Source organism: Larus michahellis, chromosome 2, assembly GCF_964199755.1.
Source record: "Larus michahellis chromosome 2, bLarMic1.1, whole genome shotgun sequence".
Lineage (NCBI taxonomy): Eukaryota > Metazoa > Chordata > Aves > Charadriiformes > Laridae > Larus > Larus michahellis.
This window is the reverse complement of record NC_133897.1, coordinates 136,317,747-136,344,242: the sequence shown is the minus strand read 5'-3', so window position 1 is coordinate 136,344,242 and position 26,496 is coordinate 136,317,747. Positions and strand designations below refer to the sequence as shown.

General features: G+C 38.1%; 1 protein-coding gene across 3 annotated transcripts in view; it reads right to left on the bottom strand.

Annotated features, from left to right (window-relative positions):
• The window catches only part of ZFHX4 (zinc finger homeobox 4), a 150,572-nt gene that overhangs the window by 14,981 nt on the left and 109,095 nt on the right, over positions 1-26,496 (bottom strand). For all 3 annotated transcript variants that reach the window (XM_074577300.1, XM_074577305.1, XM_074577301.1), the window contains exons 5-7: positions 8,862-8,978; positions 2,468-2,601; positions 2,113-2,313 (exon numbers count right to left, since the gene is read on the bottom strand). In XM_074577300.1, coding sequence (XP_074433401.1) covers positions 2,113-2,313; positions 2,468-2,601; positions 8,862-8,978 — 452 coding nt within the window. The remainder of the gene's footprint in view (positions 1-2,112; positions 2,314-2,467; positions 2,602-8,861; positions 8,979-26,496) is intronic.

Here is a 26,496-nt window from a genome sequence, read left to right as displayed (position 1 = left end):
TAGGTACATATTTATACCAATTGCCTATTGGAAAAAATATTCTAGACATATTTTTAAAAGCCCTGGGCTTAGTATCCTTGTAATTTAAACATGGCATTAATAGCATATTCTCAGAGGACCAGGGACTTTGATTTTGTTTGGGAGGGAAGGACTTTTAAAAAAATTACGTAGGTAATTGTAAATGTCCCAGAGAAGAAAAATTTGCTATAAATGGTATTTATTTGGTCATTGGAGGTTCAGATATCGACAGAATGTATTAGTGTTAGCAACTAGGACAATTTAGATGATGCTGATTATGTTTTTCATTCTATTTTTCTATCAAACAACCTTTTTTTTCTTCCTTTCAGAAACAGTGAGACAACTCCCCAGCATTAGGGGAGGAGAGGAGAGGAGAGGAGAGGAGAGGAGAGGAGAGGAGAGGAGAGGAGAGGAGAGGAGAGGAGAGGAGAGGAGAGGAGAGGAGAGGAGAGGAGAGGAGAGGAGAGGAGAGGAGAGGAGAGGAGAGGAGAGGAGAGGAGAGGAGAGGAAAGCTTTCAAAGCTGATGCACTATCAGCATAGGGGGAATCACGGAGAACTTGAGAAGAAAACTTCTCAAGGGAAGGGAAGGGGAGGGAAGGGGAGGGAAGGGGAGGGAAGGGGAGGGAAGGGGAGGGAAGGGAAGGGAAGGGAAGGGAAGGGAAGGGAAGGGAAGGGAAGGGAAGGGAAGGGAAGGGAAGGGAAGGGAAGGGAAGGGAAGGGAAGGGAAGGGAAGGGAAGGGAAGGGAAGGGAAGGGAAGGGAAGGGAAGGGAAGGGAAGGGAAGGGAAGGGAAGGGAAGGGAAGGGAAGGGAAGGGAAGGGAAGGGAAGGGAAGGGAAGGGAAGGGAAGGGAAGGGAAGGGAAGGGAAGGGAAGGGAAGGGAAGGGAAGGGAAGGGAAGGGAAGGGAAGGGAAGGGAAGGGAAGGGAAAAAAAAATTTAAACTTTTGGGTTAAAGTTGGGTCCCCAATTCTGTATTTGCTCATCAGCACTTCGCACAAGGAACCTTAGGCCTTCAGCTCTTTCAATTTGTTCTTATTTTTTTGCCACTTTACTTATAAATGAGGTGGTAGGCCTACAACCACAGTTGTATAAATGAAGGAGGAGTCTATGAATATAGAAATAAATCCTTAAGGAGGCAGATCCTTGAGATTTCCAAGTGCATTTCCTTCTAAAAAGGCAAGACAACGAGAATTAGGGTCTCTTAGGAGGTCTGTTTTCTAACTGAAAATATGATAAAAATACATACTTTCTAGACCTGACTGCGTCTTTACTGACTTTGTTTTGAATGGTGTCGAGTCAATATTTTTCACAGAAATTTATTCTTTCAACATGGTTTGTGCAATTTTGCAGAGAGAAACAGGATTTTCCTGGTGAGGTTGGAATAGGATTCGTCCTCAAAATAGAGTTTGCTGGTTATAGCGTTCATCCCGGTCATGGAGAAGCCAGTTCAAGTTCCTGCCTGACCCAGGGTAAGTACTTGAACTCAGGTATTCCATATCCTAAAGAACTGACCTAACTGGATTGCTACCTATTCTTGGACTTGCCCTTCTGTTCCATACTCATGTTTTATTCACAGAAAAATCCCTAAAGGGTCTTTTATGTAGAGGCAAAAAGCAAGAAACAGGACATTCTGTACAACAAGATAATCATGTTCTCCAATTAGCACCACTATTGATATTTTACAGTGAATTTCATGTAATGTTATGCAAGTACAGCCCAGCTATACACAGGAATTCTTCTACGTTTGGCAACTACATTGTACAGAGAACTGTTATTTTACAAAAAGGAGTCACAATACCTCTGAGACGTGGGTATTATTAGACCCAATTTACAGGTGTTCACTTAGAGACATTGACAGGCTTGATTTTCCCAAGGTTAACGTCAATGAGGAACCGCAGGTTTTCAGCATCTTTGAAATCCACCTTCAATCATTTTCCCAAGGGACATCAGTCACTGGATGAGCTGGCAACCAAACCTAAGAGTCCTGACCCACTCCCCTTCTTGGGCTACCTGAATACTATATCACAACAAATACATTGCCCAAAGGCCCGAGCATGTTTCTGTAGCATGTGCATCAGTATTTGGAACACTTACTGTCATGAGCAGTTTCTCCACACAGTCAGGGGACACACTGTGCAAATGGGTCAAATGAAGCTGGAGATGCATTTTGTTGCTGAGGACATCCTGGCAGAGGGGGCAGCAGATAACAGGTTGCATTGAATGCTGTGACAGGACATGCATCTGGATACGATTTGGGTCCCTACTATTGTAGTTACAATAAGGACATTGATAGAACTGAAAAAAATCAAATTAAGATGCAGGCTATTAGTCAGTGTGCTTTTTATAACTTGCTGATGTTGCTATTTTAACAGCGTTATCACCTCTGTTTCAATCTTGAGTTATTTGAAAGAGTTCTAGAATACAATGAAATTATTACATTTTCTTTTACCTGCTCATGACAAAATTTATTGTCCTCTGGAGGCTTTGATTTTTTAGCTGCACCATCCTCTTCTTTTGCCAGAAGAAGCTGTTGTGCCCCTACCACAGTGTTCACTTTTGGTTCCTTCTCTGGTGTGACTATTCCTGTGCCAAAAACATAATTTTTAAGAACATATTTTAAAATTTAAAAAATACCGGTTTACAAAGAGGCTGTGATTCCAAAGGTCTGTATGATCTTTGAGGGTTGGTTTTCTTTTCCTAAACTCTGAGAAAAAATACAGTTGAATAAAATAACTCTGGTAAACACAAAGGTGAAAATGCACTTTTATGCTTGATGGAGACTCGATAAATACCTTTAAAAATGGACTCTTCTCTACTGTTTCGATAACCTTAGGTTGCCTTTAAAGATTAATCAATAATGTTCTTTCTTTAGCAGCTCAGTATGAATTTGTGTATTACATTAAAACAAATCAGCTTTTGCTTAAAAATCCTGTTTTCCAAAATAATTAATTTGCTGCTGTTTAATTACCCTCTCTCTTTTCTAAACTGTCTGAGCAATATGATTATTGTGCTGTTTTGATAACTCCTGCCTGGTTACAATTCTGAAGCTAAATATAGTGAGGCTTTAAAAGAAATACTTTGGAGAATAGGATTTCAGAGCTAACTTATTATTAATTATATACAAAGATCAGTCATTTGGGATTGCCTTAGATGTTTACACTGTGAATTTTTATAGTCTGGCATTTGTGATCAAAACCAGAATATAATTGTTTTCTATAGACAGTTCTACTATTAAGTATTAAATACTATATTTAATATTATGCCTGAACTAGCTGTGTAATGCGGCCCAGTCTTGCACACATCAAAGAAAAGAGTGCAATTCTAATTTCCCAGTCCATCAGAAAATTCTTTCCAGCGTCAATTTGCCAGATAATCTCTTCTGCTAGGCTGGATGTTACAAGAGCATTGGGTAGGCATGTCACATACATCTCACGACAAACACAAAACCTCATTTACCAACCATTCCAATCTCATCATAGTGCGGCATCATCTGACCTTTTTTCTGCTGTTTATTATGAGTATTTCTAATTTTAACTTTCAATTTTCACCATCTTCCAGTCAATTTGCAACTAAATTATTTCCAGGGTGAGGACACTATCACTGGACACTGGGTGCAAATACATCTTGAAATGCAATGAAGCTAAACCATTGATTGCTATCAGACCCAACGTAAATATATAGTCCAGGGGTAATCTGATTGTATGCTGTGCATGAAGATTTATCTTGATTTTTTTCAATCCACATAAGGTTCATATAAATGAACAAATTGCACCTCATTGCACAATAACCTAGGATTAATTTAAAAATAAGGTCATGGATGTTTTGGCAACAAAGTAAACATGAACAAAGAAAATACTTGTATTTTTCTGTAGACAAAACCAAGAACTTTTTATTGTTATTATTTTCATATAGACTTTGTGCAATCTTTGATATTACAAGAGCAACATTAAAGAGAAGTAAAATAAGAGAACAGTTTTCAAGGCAAATACCAAATCCTTATGGTACAATAATAAACAATTGAAAACTGAATCATACAGAGACATTTTCTGAAGGGCATTTTTTTAAAAAAAACATAAACATATTTTACGACTTATACATTAATGGTGATTTCCCCACACATTACTTTTCATTCCTAAGTTGCTAATTATTTCTTTTGGTGTAATTTAGACCAGTAATTTTAGCATGTTCTTACTCAAATTAAACTTTATTCCTGCCGTATTTCCCTACTTTTAATGACCAATTTGTCAACATCGGTTTAATATCTGAACAAGCTGCTTTCTGGAGCCCCACTGAATTTTTACACTCTCAGGAACTGATCCTGGAGACCTCATTTAGACTGCTTACTCAGAGCTGAGCCAATGACCTGAAGAACTTGCGATGCTTAAAGGCAAAATCTGCATGTTACTATCACATAAGGTACCATTTTATTACTCACTTTGGTGTATGATAATATAGTACTCCCTGGCCTATCTGGATTTACTTGGCAATACACCATTATTATTGTTATTTAAATGCCTTTACTGTGAGAATTATGGGAAGTAAAAAAGTGACACACTATATTAACAGAGAAAGGTTGCTTCTCAGGTTTTAGAAGGACAGGTTCAAATTATTAACCTCTCTTCATTTCCAACTGTCAAAAATGTCTAACAGTTGACTACTGTTTCTTACCTTTATCATAAGTCACTTTTACAATGTCCCTTTCTAAAGACAAAAGGCCTAGAATCTCAGCTAGTGTAAATGGACACTGTTATACAGGAAGCTGAATTTAAAAAAAAAAAAAATAAAACAATTCTGCCTTCTCTTCCCTTCATCATGCTAGATTGTTCTCAACAGGTTGTTACAGAAATTAGGATCCAAATTCTGCTCCAAAATCCACTTGTGAAAATGCCTTTAACTGTGTTTTGGCAGTGGTATGTAACTGCTCACGAAATTTAGCTTGGAGTGCACTCCGTGTGCGCCTGGGCACACACAAGGTTAATATTACACACCATCTTCCACCACAGGATGGAATAACTTAATTACTTCAAAGGGCCTATAATAATCATGAAACACATAGTTCTTGCTTCTATAAAAACAAGGAGGTTTTTTTGGTTAAATTTTCTTTTGCGGTTAATATAATAAAACCGTAGAGTTATAAAACACTGTGCTGGGGTCAATAAATGCATAACAAAGCACAGCTTTTTACTATGTTTACTATGATATTTATATAAACTGTCGAAATTTACAGAGGCTTTGTTGTTTTTGTTCTTGTTGTTGCTCTGGATTCATTCAACCTCAAGCACTGTTACTTCTTAAACAACCAAAGTTACAGCTGGCCTATAGTAAAGAAACCGAGTCCGTGATTTATGGTGAGCTTTGCCAAAAAAACAAAGGGGGTTGATTCTTCCCTCTGGCATGGGGACACCACTAGCCCCTGCACGTGGTGAGGACCGAACCGCCCAAGCCAGAGTATACGTGCCAAAACCAAAGGAGATCAGCTCCTTACGCAAGCAAATGGTCCAGCTATTACAACTTAGTGCCTCGTCTCGCTATATCAACTTTCGGCTTTCCGTGTTGAACTCACTGTTTCAAGGAGCTTCCTATAGGGAGGCTGAACAAAGTTACGGTCTTATAAGAAGAGTATAGAAGGAGGAGGGAGAGAGGAGACAAAATATTATGGTCCCGAGCCTGTCGTGTGGCACTGTTTTCATACTGGATGTTCCACTGGCATGCTATTCTTACTAGGCAGTTGTAGGAAAAGACTAAATCCGGTTGTTATTCACGTTTTAAATACACACTTTTTATTCTTGAAACACAGTATTTGTTGGGTTTTTTTCCTAATTGTGAAACACAACTGTTACTCATTTTATAATAAAAAATATGCAGCATTATTTTAGATGAATAATGTAATTTCAATACATTTAGCACAAAAACTAAGTTTAATTATAAATAAGTGCCATGAAATAGACTAGTCAATGATTGCCTGTCAGTTACAGAATTATTTAACTTGTGTAAGATTGCCAACATAAAAATGACATAATTCACTGCAATTCAGATGCCATCACCTTCGTAACATTTTTGAAACACCAAAATAAAAATAAAAATGTTTGTGTGACTAACAAGAAGGAGAAAGTTAATAAAATAAGTATACTAGTGAAAAAACCAAGAATCCTGGAAAAGCCATAATCAAAATACTATTTTCTTATTTATGAATCTATGTATTTGATAAAGATTGCATAATTTAAGACTTCTGACACATCAGATGATGTTATTCAGCCTCAAAATAATTCTAAAATTATAATTACTGGTATTCTTTCTAATTAGAGTAGAATGAAAGGATAATTTTCATTGCAATAATGAAGGTTAATTTCCATCCTTCCTCATGTTTACTACCTTATTAAAAAGTGCTCCCCTTAGCCATGGCAGAGACATATTACATTTTCAATGCAAATGTATTAATCTGGATAAATTCCATATTAATTCTTGCACTGCATAGAGCTGTAATTTGGATTATAATTAATCTAAAGTGGCACTAGATTTAAATGACAATATAAATGAGGCATTAGTAGGCTTTTCTATTCTGAATGAATATTCAACAAATATAACTTGCATATTGCCAAGTCTCATTTTGAAAGCTCTACTCCTTGAGATAAGGTAAGCAATACAGCACAACAGCTTACACAAACATGCTGTTACTAAATACATGTTAATCCTTTCTCGTCTAATAGATTCTATGCTAAAGAGGGGTCACACCACTTTCCTGTCTAACTTGTTAGTATTGTGATTAATTTATTGGTTTTCCTGAGATTTCTTTGGCAAGACGTGCAACACTCAATTCATGAGAAAGCCCAAATTAACATTCAATTATACATAAGCAGTTACGCAGTCATTAGAAATACTTGTCAGCTGAGTGAAAATTAAGATGATGGTCTCAATGTTACACATGCAGAATTAATTTAGATTAGGAAAATAAAAGTTTCTAAAAGATTTAGGATTTTACAGTACAAACTATTTCCTGCAAAGCACAAAGGCAATCATGTATTTCAGCCCTTGTTTTCATATGAATCTTACTGCAAAGTTATTTGTGTAATTGCTGGCACGGGAATGCAGAACAATTATGCTGGTTTTTTGTAGTGCACCCAGTAGGCATCTGGATATAGGTTTGTCCTAATTAAACTTGGCCCTTATGAGCGGCTAATCCTGATGGAATTTTGAGAATTCCCCTTCAGTATTTTTTTCTAGATTCCATCTTTTTTCTTTTTTCTTTTTTTTTTTTTGCTGAAGCTTTAATACCGTATTCTTTCTTGAACAACTATAAATGGACCTGCCTAAGAAAAAGAGAGGGCAGATAAGCTCCCTGAAGCGGTTGACAGTGTCCTCTAGGCAGAGCGTATGGTAGGAAATGCAGGCTGCAGGTGGCTGTCACCCCTCTCCTGGTGAGTGTCGAGGACAGCCCCTGATGAGACTGCGCAGGAAGACCCCTGTCGACCTGGGAGCATGGCTTTACTGCTCTGCAGACAGTTTTTTTCATGTCAGAGAGCCAGACAAGGGGGATATACATATATATTTTAAACTGCAACACAGTTTCTTGCTTAACATCGTCCTTGTCATCATTGGCCTTTCTTCAGTCTCTCGATCTCAAAAAATAAAGTGACCGAAGAGGAACTGAGGCTCTAAACTGTGGTGGGTACTGACCTTAGCACATCACCAAGCAAACTTAAAGGAAGCTTTAGTCTTTAATCTTTAAGTCAGTCTTATGAATTGATTTGGCATGGAAAGGGCACCTATAGTATTCTTTTGGAAATAAATCCCAAAAGGTTTAATATATAAAGAGCAAATTACAGTATGGGAAAATCTGGGTGTAAAGAAACTCATATGTAAAATGATATTTTCTCTACAACTATATGTCTTTACGGAGAATACAACCTCCTTTGTATGCTGCTGTCATTGGCATACAAGGAAAAGATATATGACTACCTGAAACTAATAGGCTTCAACCTGTTTCAGCACTTCTTCTGCTTCAGTGAATCCAACATAATGTAACTAGGTATAGCGTGAGGCAAAAGTAGCCAATGTAATATTCATTGTGACCATAGATTTCCATCTCATACATAAAAAGCATGGATGAAGTCACATATTTGCCAAATCAAACACAGAGAAAGCCTTGGGTATCTACACCAGATGCTGGCCCTGGGTTTGTTTGTGCACAAGTAAATGTCATGACATAGGGGTTTTGTTTTCAAAGACAGTAGCTTTCATTACTGGGCTTTGTCTATTCCAGGAGATCAAAATTACCCAACCCATAATCCGTTTTCAATGATATTTCCTCTTTCTTAGGCTGAATCATCTGTAAACTTTTTCACTGGATTTTGTGTATTTTTTTCAAAATGCCTCAAATAAATGCCCAGGAAGAGGCCAGATTCTTGGGAGTAACTGATCAGAGAGCAAGAGCAAAAAATAATAATAACAAAAAACCCCACATTCTTTGGGTTAAAAGGGGGGCAAAACCTGATTGAAGAAAAAATTCAAGTGGTACCTAATCCTATGCTTATGAAAAATTAATATGCCATCAGAGGAATCACAAGTACAGCTAAGATTAATGAAAGGCGCTTAAAAAATTACAAGCACACAAACTGATTTGATTAAAAAATAATCTCACTGGTCGTCCTGTAATATTCTTCAACTTATCCGCATCTATCCTGTCAGATGGTTATGATTAAAAATAGGTCAATGGGAGGCTACTGATAGAAATCACATGCAAAATGCACATGCAATGAATAGTAGTGGGAATGTCCAGACAGCTTAAAATGAAAGAGCATTTCATAAGTTAAAAAAAGGGGGAAGACAAAATTCTAGCATCTTACCAGAGTCTTTACAAGATTTTTTGCCTTCACTATTGTCTCTCTCACTTGAGTCTTTATCATCAGCAACAGCCACTGATGCACTTTTAGCAGACCCTTCTGTATCTTCACCTTGTTCTTCTGTGGATAAGCACAGAAATGATCTTAGAAAAGAAACTCAGTGACCATTTAACAGCATTTAAAAAATAGGTCCTGTAATAAGAACAGCACGAAAAGAGGGTTGCAAAACAGGGCGAGGGGGTGTGTGGTGGGGTAGAAAAGGGAAAGGGAAAGAAGAGCACTTTAAAAAGGTTGGACATTAATTACGAATAATTTGCAATATTTTGAAATCTACCCAGAAATTCTAACCGTCTTTATCAGAGTACCTGTTTTCCACTAGTGTGACAGATTTAAAGCTTGTCATTTCATGTTCTTTGGCTAGACATGATTTGTGTTAAAATACACGCACATGCATGCACACACACACCACGCGGGCCAGAACAAAAGCCAGCACATGTAAAACCGCATCAAAAAAAGGGGGGGGGGGCAGAATTCAAATATAAATCCTATTAGTGCAGCAGTATCCCGCTAATTGCTGTAAGTAAGTATTAGGTATTAGGTACTGTATTAAATATAAACCTCTGGCTTTGCGGGAGAAGTCTCAAATTTTGTCTCCAGGGGGAGCCATTCAGGATAAATGATGCAACTTGGTATATGGCTTCTGAGGAAGCAGCATTACCCACACCTCACCTACGTGTTCACACCAGCTAGATTACATGGAAATCTTCACAGTAACTCAAGACCATTTAATTATTCGGTAAATCTTAGCTATGCTGCTACTGGTGGATTAATCTGTTTATGCAGTTAGCTTCTATGCTGGGGCTGTGTAGCACTAATCCGTGAAAGGCCCACTGTTCCTTTTCATCCTGTGATCATTTGTCTCTCACTGTGCTGATGTCACATTTTAATGAATTTTTAGCAATCTGAGTAATGCCAGATAACCAGACTTGCAACTCCCTACAGCACAGCATGCTGTTTTCATTGCGGCGCACACACACAAAAAATAAAAATCATATTTCCCAGTTCAGGTAGGAATTATATAAATTAGGAGGTGAAGGTAAAATGGGATTCGAAGCACCAGGCCGCTCAATTTCATAAAATCTTTAATGACCATATAAATTAACCCTGGAAAGGCAAAAGGTCACAGACACACATTTGCATACACTCTTCTATTCACTTTTGATAAGCAGAGCTTTTATGCAGGGAACATGATACAATTAACCCTTCAGGAACCATACAAAATGCAGCTACCGACATTTTAAGTGTCAAGCATTAACTGAAAATTACACACTGCATAAAATTTTCATTGTAAATGCTATAGTGATTGAAAGGGGAAATAGTGGCCCTCTTCGCACCCCATGTTTTATTAATAACATTCTGACAGCCGAATGAAATATCCTCTGTCATATGTAGCAGCTGAGCACAAAAAAATTGCTGCTTAGTGCCTTACTTGCCAGCCACGCACTGAAACTGTATGCCTAGGCAAGCAACCCGCAGATCGATGCGGTGAACCTATCCGATTCTCAACTCTCTGCGAAACCTTTTGTGAATCGGAAGAGAAAAACACAGCTGCAATTTTGGAAACCAAACCAAAAGGAAAAAAAAAAAAAAAAAAAAAAAAAAGCTCCACCACAGATCAATGTGTTTTGCATTGACCTCCGAATACAATAGGTTAGGACTAAGCATGCGTGTCCACTTTTGGGAACAATATAGGGAGAAAGATGGTCCTCTCTTTAAAAAATAATTGCATATTAAATAAAAATATATATAAAAATTTCCATCAGAATGGAAAAAAACGCCTCTTGCTGTTTCAGGGCTCTCCCCTCTGCAGTCCCGCGCCCCCTCCCGTGATGATAGCTAATCAAACATGGTAGGGATCCCCGTCGCAGCTGGAAGCGGGGCCGTGTTTGTCAGGGTGGCAGGGGAGCACAGTTCGGGATGCTGCGAGCCTGTGATCATGCCTGGTGCGGGCTGTGTTAATGCCGAGCGTGCACACACGAGGCTCATATCCAGTGTCAGGCCCCGTGGCCTCACGGAGCCGATGGCAATCCCTTTTCGACTCATCCTTGGGAACGGACGCATTGCTTCTTTTACTAGATTTACTGGCCCAATCCCCCTGGGCTGGAAAATGAAGTGTCAAAGTGCTACTGAGTGTCCTTATCTTGAGGGGACATAAAATTGTAAGGGCTATCGTGGCACACATTAATAAAACATTGTGTGTGTGTCAGGCAAAGAGAAAGAAAATTATGAAGGTACTAAAAGAAAAGCTACAGTATCATCTGGGTCTCATCAGACAATTTTTGCAGGGTGCTCTCCTGTTTTTCTGGTATGTGTTTTAAGTGTGAGAGAAATTCCCAGACATGTTCTCCTATACATCATCGCGGTGTCTGACCTCAGCCTGACCCTGGCAACAGTTTGAGAAATCTGAATGTGAACAAAGACTCTGTGTCAGCAGCAGGGAGAGATTGCGGGATAGACTTTCCCCATCAACTTAATCGCAAACAGCAGTTCTGAGGCCATAACTTTACAGGGCTCCACCAAGCCACAAACACATAACCTTTAGAGGTGAAACTGCCCCCTGCTCCCCAACCCCCCCCTTCTGTGATTTTTCTCAGTCTTGTGGTGCTCCCTTTGATGTAGCAAGGCAATTAGCTCTAATGTTCAAGTACTGCAGACCTGTTTTATGGTTTGGAAGGTGAGAGCTGTTTATTACAGGTAGGCTCCTGGGGGCCATAAAGGCTTTGCAAATTTTTAATCATGCAAAAAACTAATCAAAATGTAACTTATACACACCATAAAAATTAATATCATTATTATGCACGGTATAAATTGCCTGCCTCGGCTTTCAGTGGCACTCACTTCTAGAAAATACATTTGGCATTCATTTCAGAAATATGTATGGCATTCACTTCAGAAATAAATTTCATAGACAGAAATGATAATACAACTTCTCCTATTTTCCTTCAAAATTAGAGAAAGGCTGTCTACGAGTCACTGTCGTGACATTTATCAAAGGGACAAGATGGAGTTAACAACAGCTCTAACTTAAAAGCAGTAGGCAAATTACAAAAAAATCCTTAAGACCATTCGTTAGAACAGATATTGAGGACATGTAATGAAGCGTGCTATCAAAGACACTACACACCTACATCAAGATGATACAAACATCTCTTTTTAGTAACATTTTTGTTCTCACTTCGTGTGCTAACGAACAAGGATACTATTCAGTTATAAAAATGTGACGGCCCCTGCTCATAGACACAAAATTATGAATTATTACGTATCAAAAAAATACACGATGATGGTGCTACAGATTCCAGAACAAGTCCTAATGCTCTGTTTTACATTTACAAGAATCCTGCCTGTATACATTTACAAATGTCAGCTTTGAAAATGAATAGAACACCGGATTCAAATGTACTTTAATGGCTTTAATAACACTTACTATTGCAATATGATATTTTATTCACACCTGGTTTTATTTTGTCCAAATGTTGAAAATTTCTTTTGATGTTGGATCTCTTGAGTTTAGCCATTATCAACCTTTTTCCTCACAACTGACTTAGAATTAAACACAGAAATGGGGTTAGCAGTCTGCACTAAAACTGTAAAATAAGGGAAAACTGAAAAATTAAGCTTCAGAGGTCATGTTAATCAGTTGATATTGTATATTATATATTTTATGTCATATACTTTAATACGTTAATCTATGCTCTCAGGCCCCAATGTTATACTGAATCTTTGAAGGAAGGCCCCTATGACCTTCCCCAGCCCAATGAAGTCAAGATGTGTGATGATTTCAACTGCAAAATCCAGGCCTCAGCCAAAGTTGAACAGCAGATACCAGCAGCAAGACTAGATGAATATTCATACACAGACTAGAAAAGCCTGATTTACTGAGACGCAAATAAAGGAATAAAAGTATCAACAATAGCTAAGGGAAGGTATAGAGGAACAAATAATAATTTGTGAAATAAAATACTGAATAGTTAAGACATGGCCAAGTTGAAACAATCTTCTCTGTCTTAACTTAAATGCATTGTGACAATCACAGAGGCATGTCAATCACCTGTCCCTGTGGTTTATCAGAAAAGTTTCCCTACTGATGAGCAGCCCTGGGAGTCTGTCTTCAAGTCTACTTAAGAAATATATTATTTTCAAGGGCTGATTTTGGTTGGGTTTTTTTTTTTTTTTTTTACATCACTGATATATCAATGAACAGCCAGTAGTTCCTGTTTTGGACCTGGATTTTGTTGTTGTTATTGTTGGTATCCCTTTTACCCTCTCCAAATTGCAAGTAATTTCCTAAATAAGGATGATCTACTAGTTGTGGGTGAGTAATTGTGGTTATGAGAGAGAAAGCAAGATTAAGAAAGTGTTTGTGGCTGAGGGCCGGATGGATCGGGAAAGAATAAATCAATCGACTAAAGTAGTAAGCAAATAAATATGAAACAAGAGGGAGATTTTAAAAAAATAATTGGGTTTTGTTATTCAATATGATCAATAAATACCTGAATCAAAGTTACCCATAATTTTTCAGTACAGGTGTATTCCAGGTTCAACTGGTAGAGTGAATGGCTTATTAACTACCAGGATGAGAAGGTAACCACGAGCAAAGGATAATGGAAGGGTGGACTGGAAGGATGGACAGAAAACAGATAATGTAGGGAAAGGAGGAACAACTAACAAAAGAAAATAAAGAAAAAACACAGAATATGCAAGAGAAGAAAAAATGAAATAAAAGCAGGACTTGTGGATTTACTTCTGGGTTATTTTAGTTATACTACTTAGCTGATAAATTCTCCCTGACTTCTGGATTGCCATTTATTCACCCAAATATTCCAGAAAGTATTTGTTCTATTTTCTGGTTGGTCTTGCAGAGCACGAGTGAGGAATAGGATGCCTCACTCATTCAGGATCTTGACTGCATCCTCTAGTGGTCATATTTCATCTTCAAATAGGATTTCTAATTTCTCATTTAGGGACTCAAGGGGAATAACGGCACCAACCCGTTAATAACTGTTTCTAATCACTGTGTTACATTTAAAACTATTGCTGTTAGAAGGCTGAACTTCCCGCAAACAAGCCTATAATTAAGTGATGATCGTCATATTGACCAGAAATTGCTAACCGGCAGTTAGTATCAAATTGTACCGTTTTGTTTTGTGGTGCATCATTTGAATTTTTATAGCAGTCTCATGCTTATTTTCCTCTGGTTGAAACGTATCACTGTGTCAGAGGAGGCTGACTGCAAAGCTGGCTGAACAAAGTGCGCCGTGGTGGCTCCTTCCCAAGGAGCGTCACAAATCACACCCATTTTATCCATCCCCTCCACCCAGCAGCCAGTATTCCCCACTTGCCACGCTCAGCCTCACCCCTCTGGCTGCCGGAGAGAGGCAGCTCTCATCTACCCTACTTCTTTTTGCTTCTTACCTTTTGAAGGTAGCAAAGATTCATTATCATACCAGCTAATCGTCCCAGCACTCGATTATTTCCTAAACTAGTTTTTTCTACTTTTTTTTTAGATTTTTTTTTTGTAACCACAGTCTACTTCCAGCTGCTAGGGAAGGAAAAGGAATGTTCTCCCCAGAAGTTTAGAGGGGTGGGGCGTCCTTTCCAGTCCGGCTGCTGAGCAAGCTCTCCCTTTTTCTCATTGCTGGCTGGGATTGACTGCTTTTTAGCCTCCCTCCCATAGTCCCAGAGTAAATCAGGAAGAGAAGTGTGCTTTGCTCCGATAATGGTGTAAAATGTGGGAAAAAAAGTTGGTAAGCTTATGCTGAGCCGTACTGGTTTATCAGAAAATGAGAAAATCCGTGGTTTGTATTTTTGTTGTTTTATTTCTACATTAATATTTTATCAAATATTTTGCAAGAGGCAAAAGAAGCATATGCTGACAAAACCATTAACAGAGAATGTCAGCTATTCCGAATGAAACTCAGCGATGTTTTCCAGATGTGATTGGAGATGTACAGTTAATCATTTATTATGCAAAAAGGGATACTTTTCTTACTTGGCCACCTCTGAAAAGGCATTGAAGCATGAATCTAAATAGAGAGTAGTCTAACTTTTCCAACTGATCGGTACTTTTCTTTTGCCTGCCATTATGGTTCATAGAGACTGCTATTTCCCCCATCAGCACAAGCCATGAAGAGCACTAGCACTGTCTGACTTCAAGACTAATACATTTTCATCAAGGTTATTTAGAAAAGAAAATAAAACCTCACTGTTAATTCTTACTCAACATGCTGGATACACCCTGCCTAATTTCAGGCACTGCTCTAAGCTTCCTCCCTAAGGAGGGAGAGACAGGTATCTTCAGGGCACAACTCAGACTTTCCGCAGGCTGAATTGTCTAATTCCTCCCTGACTACGGAGGGATTTTAGAGTGAAGTTTAATGTTTGGAGTGGAGACTTTTCACCTTGGCTCTGCAGCTAAATGCTGGAAGTTAGGTTGGGTGAACCTAAGCCTAAGAGCCTGACCCAAAGCTCAGAAAGTCAATGAGAGTCTCCTCATGACCTTCACCAGTTTACTGGGTGCTCATTTCTAGCCTGTGGGAAAACAAGAAAAATACTGGATCTTCAGAGTGTCTTTCACCTCTTTTTTTTATATCTCTTGTTCAGCCTTGTTTTACTTTTCTGTGTTGCTGTTCAACCTGTGTGTTCAACATCCCTTCATATACAAACGCTTCTGGTTCCCTGATTTCTTGCATTTTTTCCTACCTCCTCCTCGAGCTGAGTTTCCAATACGTCATGTAAGTGGTGAGATTGGCTCTCCCATTCAGTTTCCAGAATAGTTCTTTAGAGTGTATTTACAAAGAAATCCACAATGTTAATTAACAACTCATTTAAAATGTCATTTAAATGACTTATTTTATTAGTGACTCAGTTTTTGGGTTTCTCTCTGAAATACACTGTAAAATTCTTCTCATTTACCTTCCAGACTTTCTTTCTGAATTATTCACCTCTTTTTGGCTCACTAACAGTACTTCTCTGAAATTATCGGTAAAGAACTCTGTTAGTGCATATATTTCTCCTTTGTCTTTTGAGAATACTAGAGTAAAAGAATTTATTTTCTTTGCCATCTCCTGATCATTTTGGATTGACTCTTTATCCTCTGGTGGTCTAGCAGACCTAATGACTCTTCTGCAGGCTTTTTATTACTGAGATACTTTAACAATTCTTGTTTAGCTTTTCTAGGTACCTTCGCATATTTGTTCCTCTTAGCCAACCTCTATGTTCAGTTTTATTAACATCACTTTGGCTTTATTTCCACTTTTAAGGATACTTTTTTCTGACCTGAATAAATTCTTGTACTATGTCTTGTCATGCAGCTAACTACAGCCCTCCAGTTTAAATATTCTTCTTTCTTGATGTTAAGTGTCACAGGCAGAAGTAGGTGATCTATTTACAGTGAATGAAATTTTCCCTGAACATAAACACTTTCTGAATTTTTAAAAAATAACCTTTACCAAATTATTTGTTTGGGGTTTTTTTGTTTGTTTGTTTGTTTGTTTTCCACAATTACCTGACAAATATTCTGTAGCATATATATAAAGTCCATGGATATTTTACAAGCTTATTTTTTGCAAATATCACTTAAATCTTAAGAGTTCAAAAGTTTGTTTGCTTTAACATTTGAATACATGAAGTGGTCTTTTTTTTTTTTTTTAAAAATAATATAGGTGCTTTTAGCTTCGCCTCCAACCCAGATGACAATGGTTGAGCGATGTGCAAGAATCTTCACCAAGATTCACTACAAATTCCTCCAAAAATCTCCTGTAAAAACTGGGTTTCTTGGCTCAGCTGTGGCCATACTATACAAAATACAGTATACTCACACATGGTCAAACTCTGTTATTGAGACAGAAGGAAAGGATAAAGGTCTGTTCATCAAAACTAGCAAAAGTAGTAAAAACCAGCAGGATGTTCCTGCCTCCTTGCTGTCTCCCATCCCCTTCTGTCACTGTCTTCCCTTGTCCCCTCCAGTCCCAGGATGGAAAATTTGGATAACAAACTTTTGTGTCATTACTCAAGTATTATGCAGTTTTGTGGAATGTTCCTCATTCTTATGATAGTGTTTTAGTGTGTTTGTGATCTATAGCCATAAATGACACATCTCTGTCCCCTTCATCCACAACAGCCTATGGGTTTCTTTCAATTTCAGTGCTATGCTTCAATACTTAAAGCTAACCTTTTCTTGCTGCATTGTCTGAGGTCAGGAATTACACTATCCTGTCGATTACTCTGAGGCTTGAAACTCAAGTCCACTGCCAAGTTTGCTGAAGACACTTGCATGGCATGCTCTGAAGATGAGCAACATCAGTTGGTTCTTAGCACAATAATGGGTGACTCATAAATACTGAAATAGGGTAGACTGCATACACAGATTTTCTGAATTTAAAAATGCCAGCTATATCTACGGGTTCTCCCAGCGCCAAGTCAAGAATTTCAGGTCACCCAGTCTTGCTGCAAAGTTTCTTGTATCACGGCAACAGAATGGCATGGGTGGATTAATTTGTATCCACTTTTCTTTTTACTAAACCAGTGCGACATGCTAGATGTTTTCCTCCATTTTTCATTTCCTTTCCTTCAGTTAAGTTTTTTAATTCCCATTCTTCAGTATACTGCGTTACTTTTACCCTTGCTACATGTTTGTCTAATTTGAATGCTCTTTCTCCCATACATAGTTTAAATAACACCCCACACACACATTCATTTTCATTGTCAGCAATATAATTCTGTCTTTGCAGAAGCAAAGGACATCCCTCGCTTATAGACTCCCTGCTCACAACTGCCTAATGAGCACAAATCTACAGTGCCAATTTAGTCAAGGCCCTGAAATGCTTTGTGAGGGGGCTCTGTTGATAGCAGTGAAAATATTGCAGAGAAAGCTTCTAAACAAGACCTGAACTTAAAATTTGTTCTTAATGACTTTAGACAAGTTATAGGTCCACCCACTTGTAAGCTTAATGTAGACTTCCCACCATACATCTGCCTTTTCATTTGCCTATAACTTCAGTAAACTTTAACTGCTTGGGCTGAAATTGGCTGTGCTGAATCTCTGCTGCAGGCTGGATATCATATGCTTTTTTTTTTTTTTTTTTAAATTTCAGCCAAAACATTTCAGCTACTTCTAAGAATAGAATTAGGACAAATAGATTTTATATGTTTTGGAAAACTTTACTGTTCCAGTGATGTTAAATTGGAACCCAAAATTTGGCAGACAGGATGATGTCTGGCACGTGCCACATTGGATTAAACTGCCCAATTCAGCCAAGCAATATAGCTTTGAAAAATTCTACTTACCCATGCTCAGAAAAGCTGCTTGTACTGAAGAGCTGAAATTCTCCTAGGAATCCATAATCACTGAACACACTCACACTTCCCACAGAGCTGAGAGCTCACCAAAGTGCATATTCAGTCACAACCCACAGAGCCCCCACAAACCTCTTTACCCAGTTCCTGTGTGTACTAAACAACGCGCATGGCATCCTCATGGAGGAACTGCAGCTTAAATAGGTCTTCTACAATACATATTCTTCTGGCAGTTCCCCTGTACAACCAGACTGCAAGTACAGTATCCTTACTACAGTGAAACCAAACTTTCCCTTCTTATTATTATTCTTTTGCTGCTGTCTGTCATTGTGCAGTGCACTGGGCCCTGGTTGCTACAGGAGAGCAAGAGCAGCATGTAGTGCTAGTGCTAGTAGGTTGGCAGGATCAAAGGAAGTACTGAAGTGAGATTTTGGGGGTTAGAGAAAGAACTGGGGAGAGGTAAGCAGAACATTGTCTGAGGAAAGGAACATGACAGACCAGGAGACGGGAAAGGGAGGAGAAACTGAGGTTGCAATTAGGATCAAATGAAAAATAGGTAGAAGGCAGGAGACTAGGACTAGAATCAGCAGTGTACCAAATTCCAGCACCAAACTGGACTTCCGAAGATAGAACTGTCTGGGACCAAAAGTGCAAACCGTTGCAATCTAATAAGCAAATGAGGCAAAGACATTGAGACATGCTGAGAGGCTTGTGCAGGAATATTAAAGTTGGCAGTCAGCGGGGATGGAAGCATGCATGGATGGACAGGCAAGGGAGCTGGGAGCTGACTAGAAATATAGAAGGGTTGTCGAAGAATGAGCAGCAGAAGTAGGCAAGAAAAATAGAGATCACTGGTGGGATGGGAAAAATCGTGTATAAAAAGAGGGGGAGGATAGATGTGGAGCAAAAATGATAGGTGAAACTAGTGGTTACTAGGCAAAGAGACTGGAAATTAATGTGAGTAAAACATGGTGTCAACCACAGCACAAAATTAAATCCCTGATTTTTTTGTCTTATAATTCTTCTTCTGGTTTACTGCACTACCCTTCACCAGCATTTGTCCACAGTGGGGACAAAAACCCTCTGCCACTGTCAGTTGGATCATTAGCTCTAGTAAAAGGGGTTTGTGTAACAAATCCAAACCCACTGATGTTTCATATTACTTTCAGTATAGTGCTACATGGTAACGTTTTCTTTGCAGTTTAAGTCTTTAAAAAATAACTAGGGGATTATGGATGAAAAAAAAATATGTTTTTAGACCCATTAATAATATCACAGAAGTTAAATACTCTTATATCTTAAAACATACCTCAAAACACTTCCTTTGTGACACAATCTTTAATTTCCTGATCAAGCTCTTACCTTATAGCAAAGCCTCTCACCCTATTGACTGCACAAAATTATTGATACTTAGTGAAAAGCTATTCAACATTTTGTTTTCTTCTCACTATTTAACATATGGCCACATGTTTTATTTACTACATCTCTTCAACCCATTCTGAAAGCCAAATTATTCATTTCATTATTGACTTTTTATTGCTGCACAAACATTTATGAATTTATCTTCATTATGTCCTAAGAGATGAGTAGGCAATTCTGCAATTTCAGAAAGGGAAGGTATAGAGAAATTGAGGTTAAAAAAAACCTACTAACGTAGAGAACCCAGTTTGATACAGATGGGACCCAATTTTTTCCAAGTACATAGCAATATATAGCACTTTATATGCTCAAAGCACAGCACTGATTGCTTTCATTTGCAGCTCTGTGTGTTCAGCACTTATTTAACACTATAGTACAGCCTCAAATCAAGCACTCAGAAAATGAAGGCCACACAGTCAGTGAACTCCTATGAAAAGTCTGGGTAAGGTGACCTGCTTAAGATAAAAAAAATAGAATCTCTCCAGCAGAGACAGATATGGAAGGAAGTTCTTCAGTTGTCTTAAACATGCCCCATTATTTCTCTTCCTGGCATCCCCAGCCTCCTTCACTACATGCTTTCTGAATTTCTCAGCAAACACAGTGAGGCTCAAAAGACAGTTTCTGCCATCTCTGTACAGCACTGATTCATCCATAATCCCACACAGCTCCACTCCATGAACTCAGAAAGGCAAGGGGGAAATGCTACGTGACCACGTAATTACAGACTGTATCTTCATACATACACACGTGGTGCTGGATTAAGGTAGTACAGTGTATATTAGTCCTTGATTATTTTTTGAGAGGCAGAAGCAGACCTGCTCTACTATAGCAATATATTAACCTCCTTTTTTTCTTGTTCAGGCATATAAGATCAACAAGCAGTACATATTTACAGATGTTGTTATCTGAATATTATATGTAACATATAAAGTCATAAAATGCATAAGGACAGACTGTAAGACAATGCACAAGGATTCTCCTGCACAAATCAGGATGAAGTTCTGAAGTTGACAGGGGTGGTGTGAATAAAACCTCATATAGAAGTGTAGCATTTTACTGATTCACTTTATCGCATTAGACCCGGCCTTAGCTAATTTAGGAATAGAATTTAGGAACAGGACTGTAGTTAGCAAGTATCATAGTGAGTCTAGAGCATCTTCTTTTTATTCTATATACAGGTAAATACATGTGCCAATATTGACGACACTTAATAATTTCATTAGAGTTTGCAAACAGTGCATTCAGACATATACTAGTCAATTCATACATGTTGTAATTACAAAAAATACTGCAACTTTCCTTATGATACAAAGAGACGAGTAAAGATGAGACACAATTACAGTTGGGCAGATGTGTTATATTTGTGACAATTATTGTTTTCTTTTTGAAACAAAATGTTTTGATCACCTCAGCATCCATTAGCTCCACAGTTATCACTAAACTGAAGAATGGGCAAAAAATAATAAATGGACTTTGTAAACTATTGGCATGGATTGGCTTTGCTTTAGTAAGAGTATTCACAGAAGTTCAAATCTTCAGAGGTCATACTACAGAAAAATGGGCTTAAGTGAACACACGTTTGACTTCTAGAAGTGCTCAGTGTTATCTCAGCACCCATGGACTGAAAGCCGAGCAATTTCAAGAATCTACATAGTCTCAGAGAAATTAGCAATACCCCATACATCAGGCACAGAGGACTTTTACCCATGCAAAATAGATGGTCAACACCTGGCCTTTAAGCAGATTTTATAGTCCTCATAAAATATATATCCTCCATACATACTAACCTACAAATACATTGAGAAAGTTCCACTCATTTCAAATCATGTGTTCACAAAACCATGTGTGCTGGACTTTGAGGTCTGGGGATTATAACAGCCACTCATTTATAGTAGTATTTCACTTGAAAAGTGGAACATGATGTGAAGTAAGCAAGCAAATAACGTCCAAAATCGGAAAAAAAACCCATACTCTGTGAAGTTCCTTATTATAAAAGAGAGATTAATTTAGGCACCTTCTTAAAAAAAAAAAACAAACAAAAAACCCCCAAAAAACCACCAAAACCAAACATTACATTCTGCTTCTTACTGTATAGTTAATCCATGCATCTTCAAAGATTTCTATTTTTAGTCTCATACAGCATCTGAGTATACAATGTTGAGTTCTTTGTAAGTTCTTTTTAAGATACGGGTAAAACAGCTTGATTTATTTTTTTTAATCTTCTATGAATATTTTTTTAATAAATTTTGTGAAAATTAACCACGTGGTCAGCTACCTTTATGTTCCTGATATATCCAGTCAGTCAGAATTGCTGATCTGGGACATTTTGGAGGACCACACATGAAAGACAGGGCAAGCACTTCAGATAACTGTGCGAGGATGCAAGGATGAAGCAATTACAGCAGGCACCACGCTTTTCTGTCTAAACACCCTTTTTTTGAGATATGCTCCCTTTAGTACCCCAAAGAAGCTTGGGTAGAGATCCTCTTTCTTTCCTGTATCTACAACATATTTCTTTGCTTGCCACTCATGTATTTTATGGTTAAGAATCAAAGAATCAGTGCTCCAGTTCAGCTCACCAAAGAAACTAGCTTCAAGATTTTGTTTTGTCTGTTGTAACAGCTCCTGTCCCACAATCACGGGCTGGGGAACTGAGAGGTATGCCATCAGCTTTCTCCTCAGAATTTGTTGTGGAGACAAAATGGGACATTATTGATTTCATATGAACAGTATTTGGGCAGGAATTAGTCATCAGCCTGTCGTTTTCATTCACCCAGATGCTTTGTGAAAGCTCCTACATCTGGTTAGCCCAGCATACTTGACATACTCAATACCAGCACAGATAAACACACTGGTTATACTCTCAAATGATGAGGAAATAGGAAGAGACTCTTCATCCAAGGATTTTCTGAGTTAGAATCTATTTTGGACAGCATGTGACAATGAGGTGACATTCTTCACTCTTTCCATCATGTGCAGCATACAATTTGTCAGACTGACAAATGCCGTGTTTTAGCTGATGGCTAAGAGGGACCACGTACATGTTTCTGTATCTTCAGAGGATGGATACTTGGCACGATACCTACGGTCAAATTGATTGCATGGCTTGTGCCACTTCCAAAATCTATGCATGCAAGTACAGCATGCTACTATTGGATAGCACCTCACAAAGCTGATACAAAGTTGAACTTCATAAAAAAGCTAAAATATTGTTCATATATATATACACAGAGAAAGACAAGTGGACTTCATCAGGAACAGGGAACACAGGGAATCAGGAGAACTATGCAACTTTTTACTTGCTCCTAACTAGGGCAGTTAGATGCTTCAACATGAAAAAAAAAAGAACTAAGCTGAACACTTGTATTTCATCAGTCATGGGATTAAGTAAAACTATTTTGCATCTTTGGGATAAGAAAATTCAGGTATCAGTGTAACAAAAATAATTTTTACCTTTATCTAATAATATTTTAAGTCTATTTTTAAAACACAATGAAAATACTATTCCTACAGCATTTTATAAGCTATTACAGGCCCACAGATGTGGCCTTTCCAAATAAAACAGAAATAGGATTGGTCTAAAGGTCCATTTGGGGGCCTGGAATGTATTTCAGTTCCTTCTGAAAAAACAGCTACCATACCTTTAAGAGAAACAAGCTGAAAATGGAATCTGATTCAACTAGATTCTTCTTCTCTGATTCTTCTTCCTTGCAAGTTAGTCATTGAAAATCATATAAGAAATGTCACTTGAGACTACTGTAAACTCAGCATAACTAAGTTTGAACTCAACCCCTAGTTTCTAATAGAAAAAAAGAATCAAAGGTGAAAATAAAATTGCTAAATACTTCAAAGACAGCGTGCAGGTTCAGCAGCTTTCAATGAATTGCTTCTGGAAGCATTTGCTGATCAAACTCTAATGAAGGCTTATTTCATATATTCCTTCATTCAAAATAGAAAAGTTTTCACAGAAAACTGTTTCCAGTCCTACTTGTCATTCATTCACTCATGGCCAAAGAACGGCCCTCTACTGAAATCTGAGACCTGCTGCTTAGCCTGTAACCATCAAAGTCAAGGAGGGTACTTGGGCGAGTTAAGTTATACACGCGCATTACTGCTGGCAACATGAAGGACGTGTCTTGTCACAGAAGTGTATCAAGAGTGGCCAGCTTTGTGAACTTGTACTGAAAGTCTCGTGATGGGTCCTGTACTTCTCACAATCTCAGCTTCCGGAATTAAGCAAGAATGCGGACTTTCACTTGATAACAAAGTAGAATAAAATAATGTCATAGTTGCGGCGAAAACAGAAGTAGAAAAGAATACAATCCAAACCCCACCATTTCTAAAGTTTTAAGCAAAAAGAAAGCCTAAAACTCAACGCCAAATGTGTTATAATCAACTCTCAATTATCCAGGCCACTACAGGGGTGGGGTTACTTAAATAAAGCAAAACCATATGTAAAATACACTAAAAGAACACATTTAGTACATTCACTTTTGAAGTAATTCACTGACTTTCACTTGTAAATAGCTATCTGTGGAACGAAGGAACAGCATTAAATTGCAGTGAGGAGAGTGGGCCTGGTAGAGCAATATTTATTTTGTGTCATGTATTCCGCAGCAACGGGCTGCAGCCAGTGGTGTGGGCAGCAGATGGGCTCCGGTCGAGCCACAACCCAGGTAATCTATTCACAGATAATTCAAATTTGACTGCTTTATAAATCTGAGGAATTTTAATGTAGTCTCATGACTGCTGAGTTACGGAGTTGAAAATATTACAAACTGTCAAAAAATACAAGCCACCCTCCAAAAACCTTCCCCCAATTAAATTCCCTTGGCTGTAACTTAGAAAAACTGTAACCCTTGTAAAAACCTTTTTACTGAATGTCTCCACCTATGTTTTTTCCCTCCAGCTACAAGCATATGAAAAAAGTAGTTGAGAAATGAAGAAGTTGTGAAATTTGATAATTGGGTTAATGACAATAATAAAAAGAAACCCTTGAAAAATCGAGGACAAAAAATCTTTTATTGGAAAGACGTTTTCTTCCTCAGATGAATTATAGATCAACTCTGTGGAAAACACTGTTTGATAATTATTCTAGGGCTCCTATGCTTAAGAAAACAGTACACAGCCTGTTCCATTTTAAACTGTCCACACCCTTGCTTAAGCAGAAGTGCAGTTACAATAATTTTGTAGTATGTAACATGAAAACAGTTGGCCTATCAAGTAAGAGTGAAGGAACATACACAGTTTTATAGATATACAGCATCATTTAGAACCCTGCTGTTTCATTTGAATCGCGTTGAATCTTTTTTATCGTTTCTTCATCTAACCTAATTTGCCTAAACTCCTTACTTAATATTCCTCCTACTGTTTGTTTATTTCTCACCGTAAGAGTGTAATAGCAACAGAAATAGTAATATAATATAAATAAAGGCTAGAACTGGTGGTTTATCTTCTTAGAAGTGTGAACATTCTTCTATCTCTTTCAGTTCCAGTGTTTCAAGACTCTTCTTTGTTAGGGGAGAATTTAATAAGACAAATAATCAGTCATGAAGAATGAAGTAGAACTCTGCTAGTGACTGCTGAGCCCAAATGATGCATTGTACAAGGAAGAAGACAATACAGTAATTCTTTGTAATAGAGGACACCAAAATAACAAGAAGCACGCAACACAAGTTCTAAACTATTATAATGAACTCTGGGACTAAAGAGCAGATCTTAGGTTTTGATAAGGTTGTTTTTCATTGCTTCAGCAGCACACAGATGCCTAAAAGAAGGTTTAAATGGCTGGGAGGAAAGCCTTAAAATGAAAAGGACGCCCAGTGGCACAGAGCCAATGTAGCTGGTTCATTCAAAGTGGACATTAGCAATTCCTGTGTGTATAATAAAATATTCCAAACAGCCTTAAGCTGACCTAAATTACACCAGTTTCAAAAATCTTGGGAATGTCTGAAATTTACCTCAGCTAATTCCCCCATTTTCAAATGCAGAATCACACTGGGGCACCAGTGCTATTCCGGAGATAAGTACATTTGTTAACACTCTTGGAAAAAGAATATTAAAAAGTTAAAAGTTCTTAAAGAGCTGGAAAGAGAATAAAGCTTAGTTTACTATCTACATTTTGAAAATAAGAAAGCACGCTGAACTTTCTTCCTGAATGGAGCTATTAAATCTGTTACAGAGGAAGCAAAGTGAAGTTTATAAGCATCTTGCTCTCCGAGAATTTCAATGGGTAAAAGCTGTGGAAATTTCACTTTATTGCCACCGTTCCGCCTACCACAAGGGAGCACTTGTAATATTGATTAAATTGGATATGGACAGCAGAAAAATATGTAACATTTATCAAAGCCTACAAGTGCAAGAAAACAAACCATAATTTCCATTTGTTATTGTAGGGTCTAGAAAAATATTATGGGATGTACCTTAAATGCAATAGGAAAACAATAGTGCCTGTGTTTGTGTCAGTTTTTGATAAAACTGCTGTACCTCACTCTTAGTTTCCAGAAACACCAACTTGAACCCAGGGCCAGCTCCCCCTCCTGGAAGCCACAGATCAGTTAGGAACTCGTCCACTGTCTCCTGACCTGGGCCAGACATCATTAACTCTATCATTCCACCCATATAATTGTAAGACCAGTTGTTCTCTGGGTACCTAGACCCCTGAGCTGGAAGACAGGGACAGGGAGCAGAATGAAGCCCCTGTAATCCAAGTGGAACTGCTTAGCGACCTGCTACACCACTTAGATACACACAAGTCTATGGGGCCAGATGGGATCCACCCAAGGGTACAGAAGTGCTCACCAAGCCACTTTCCATCTGCAGTCCTGGCTAACTGGGGACGTCCCGGTTGACTGGAAGTTACCAA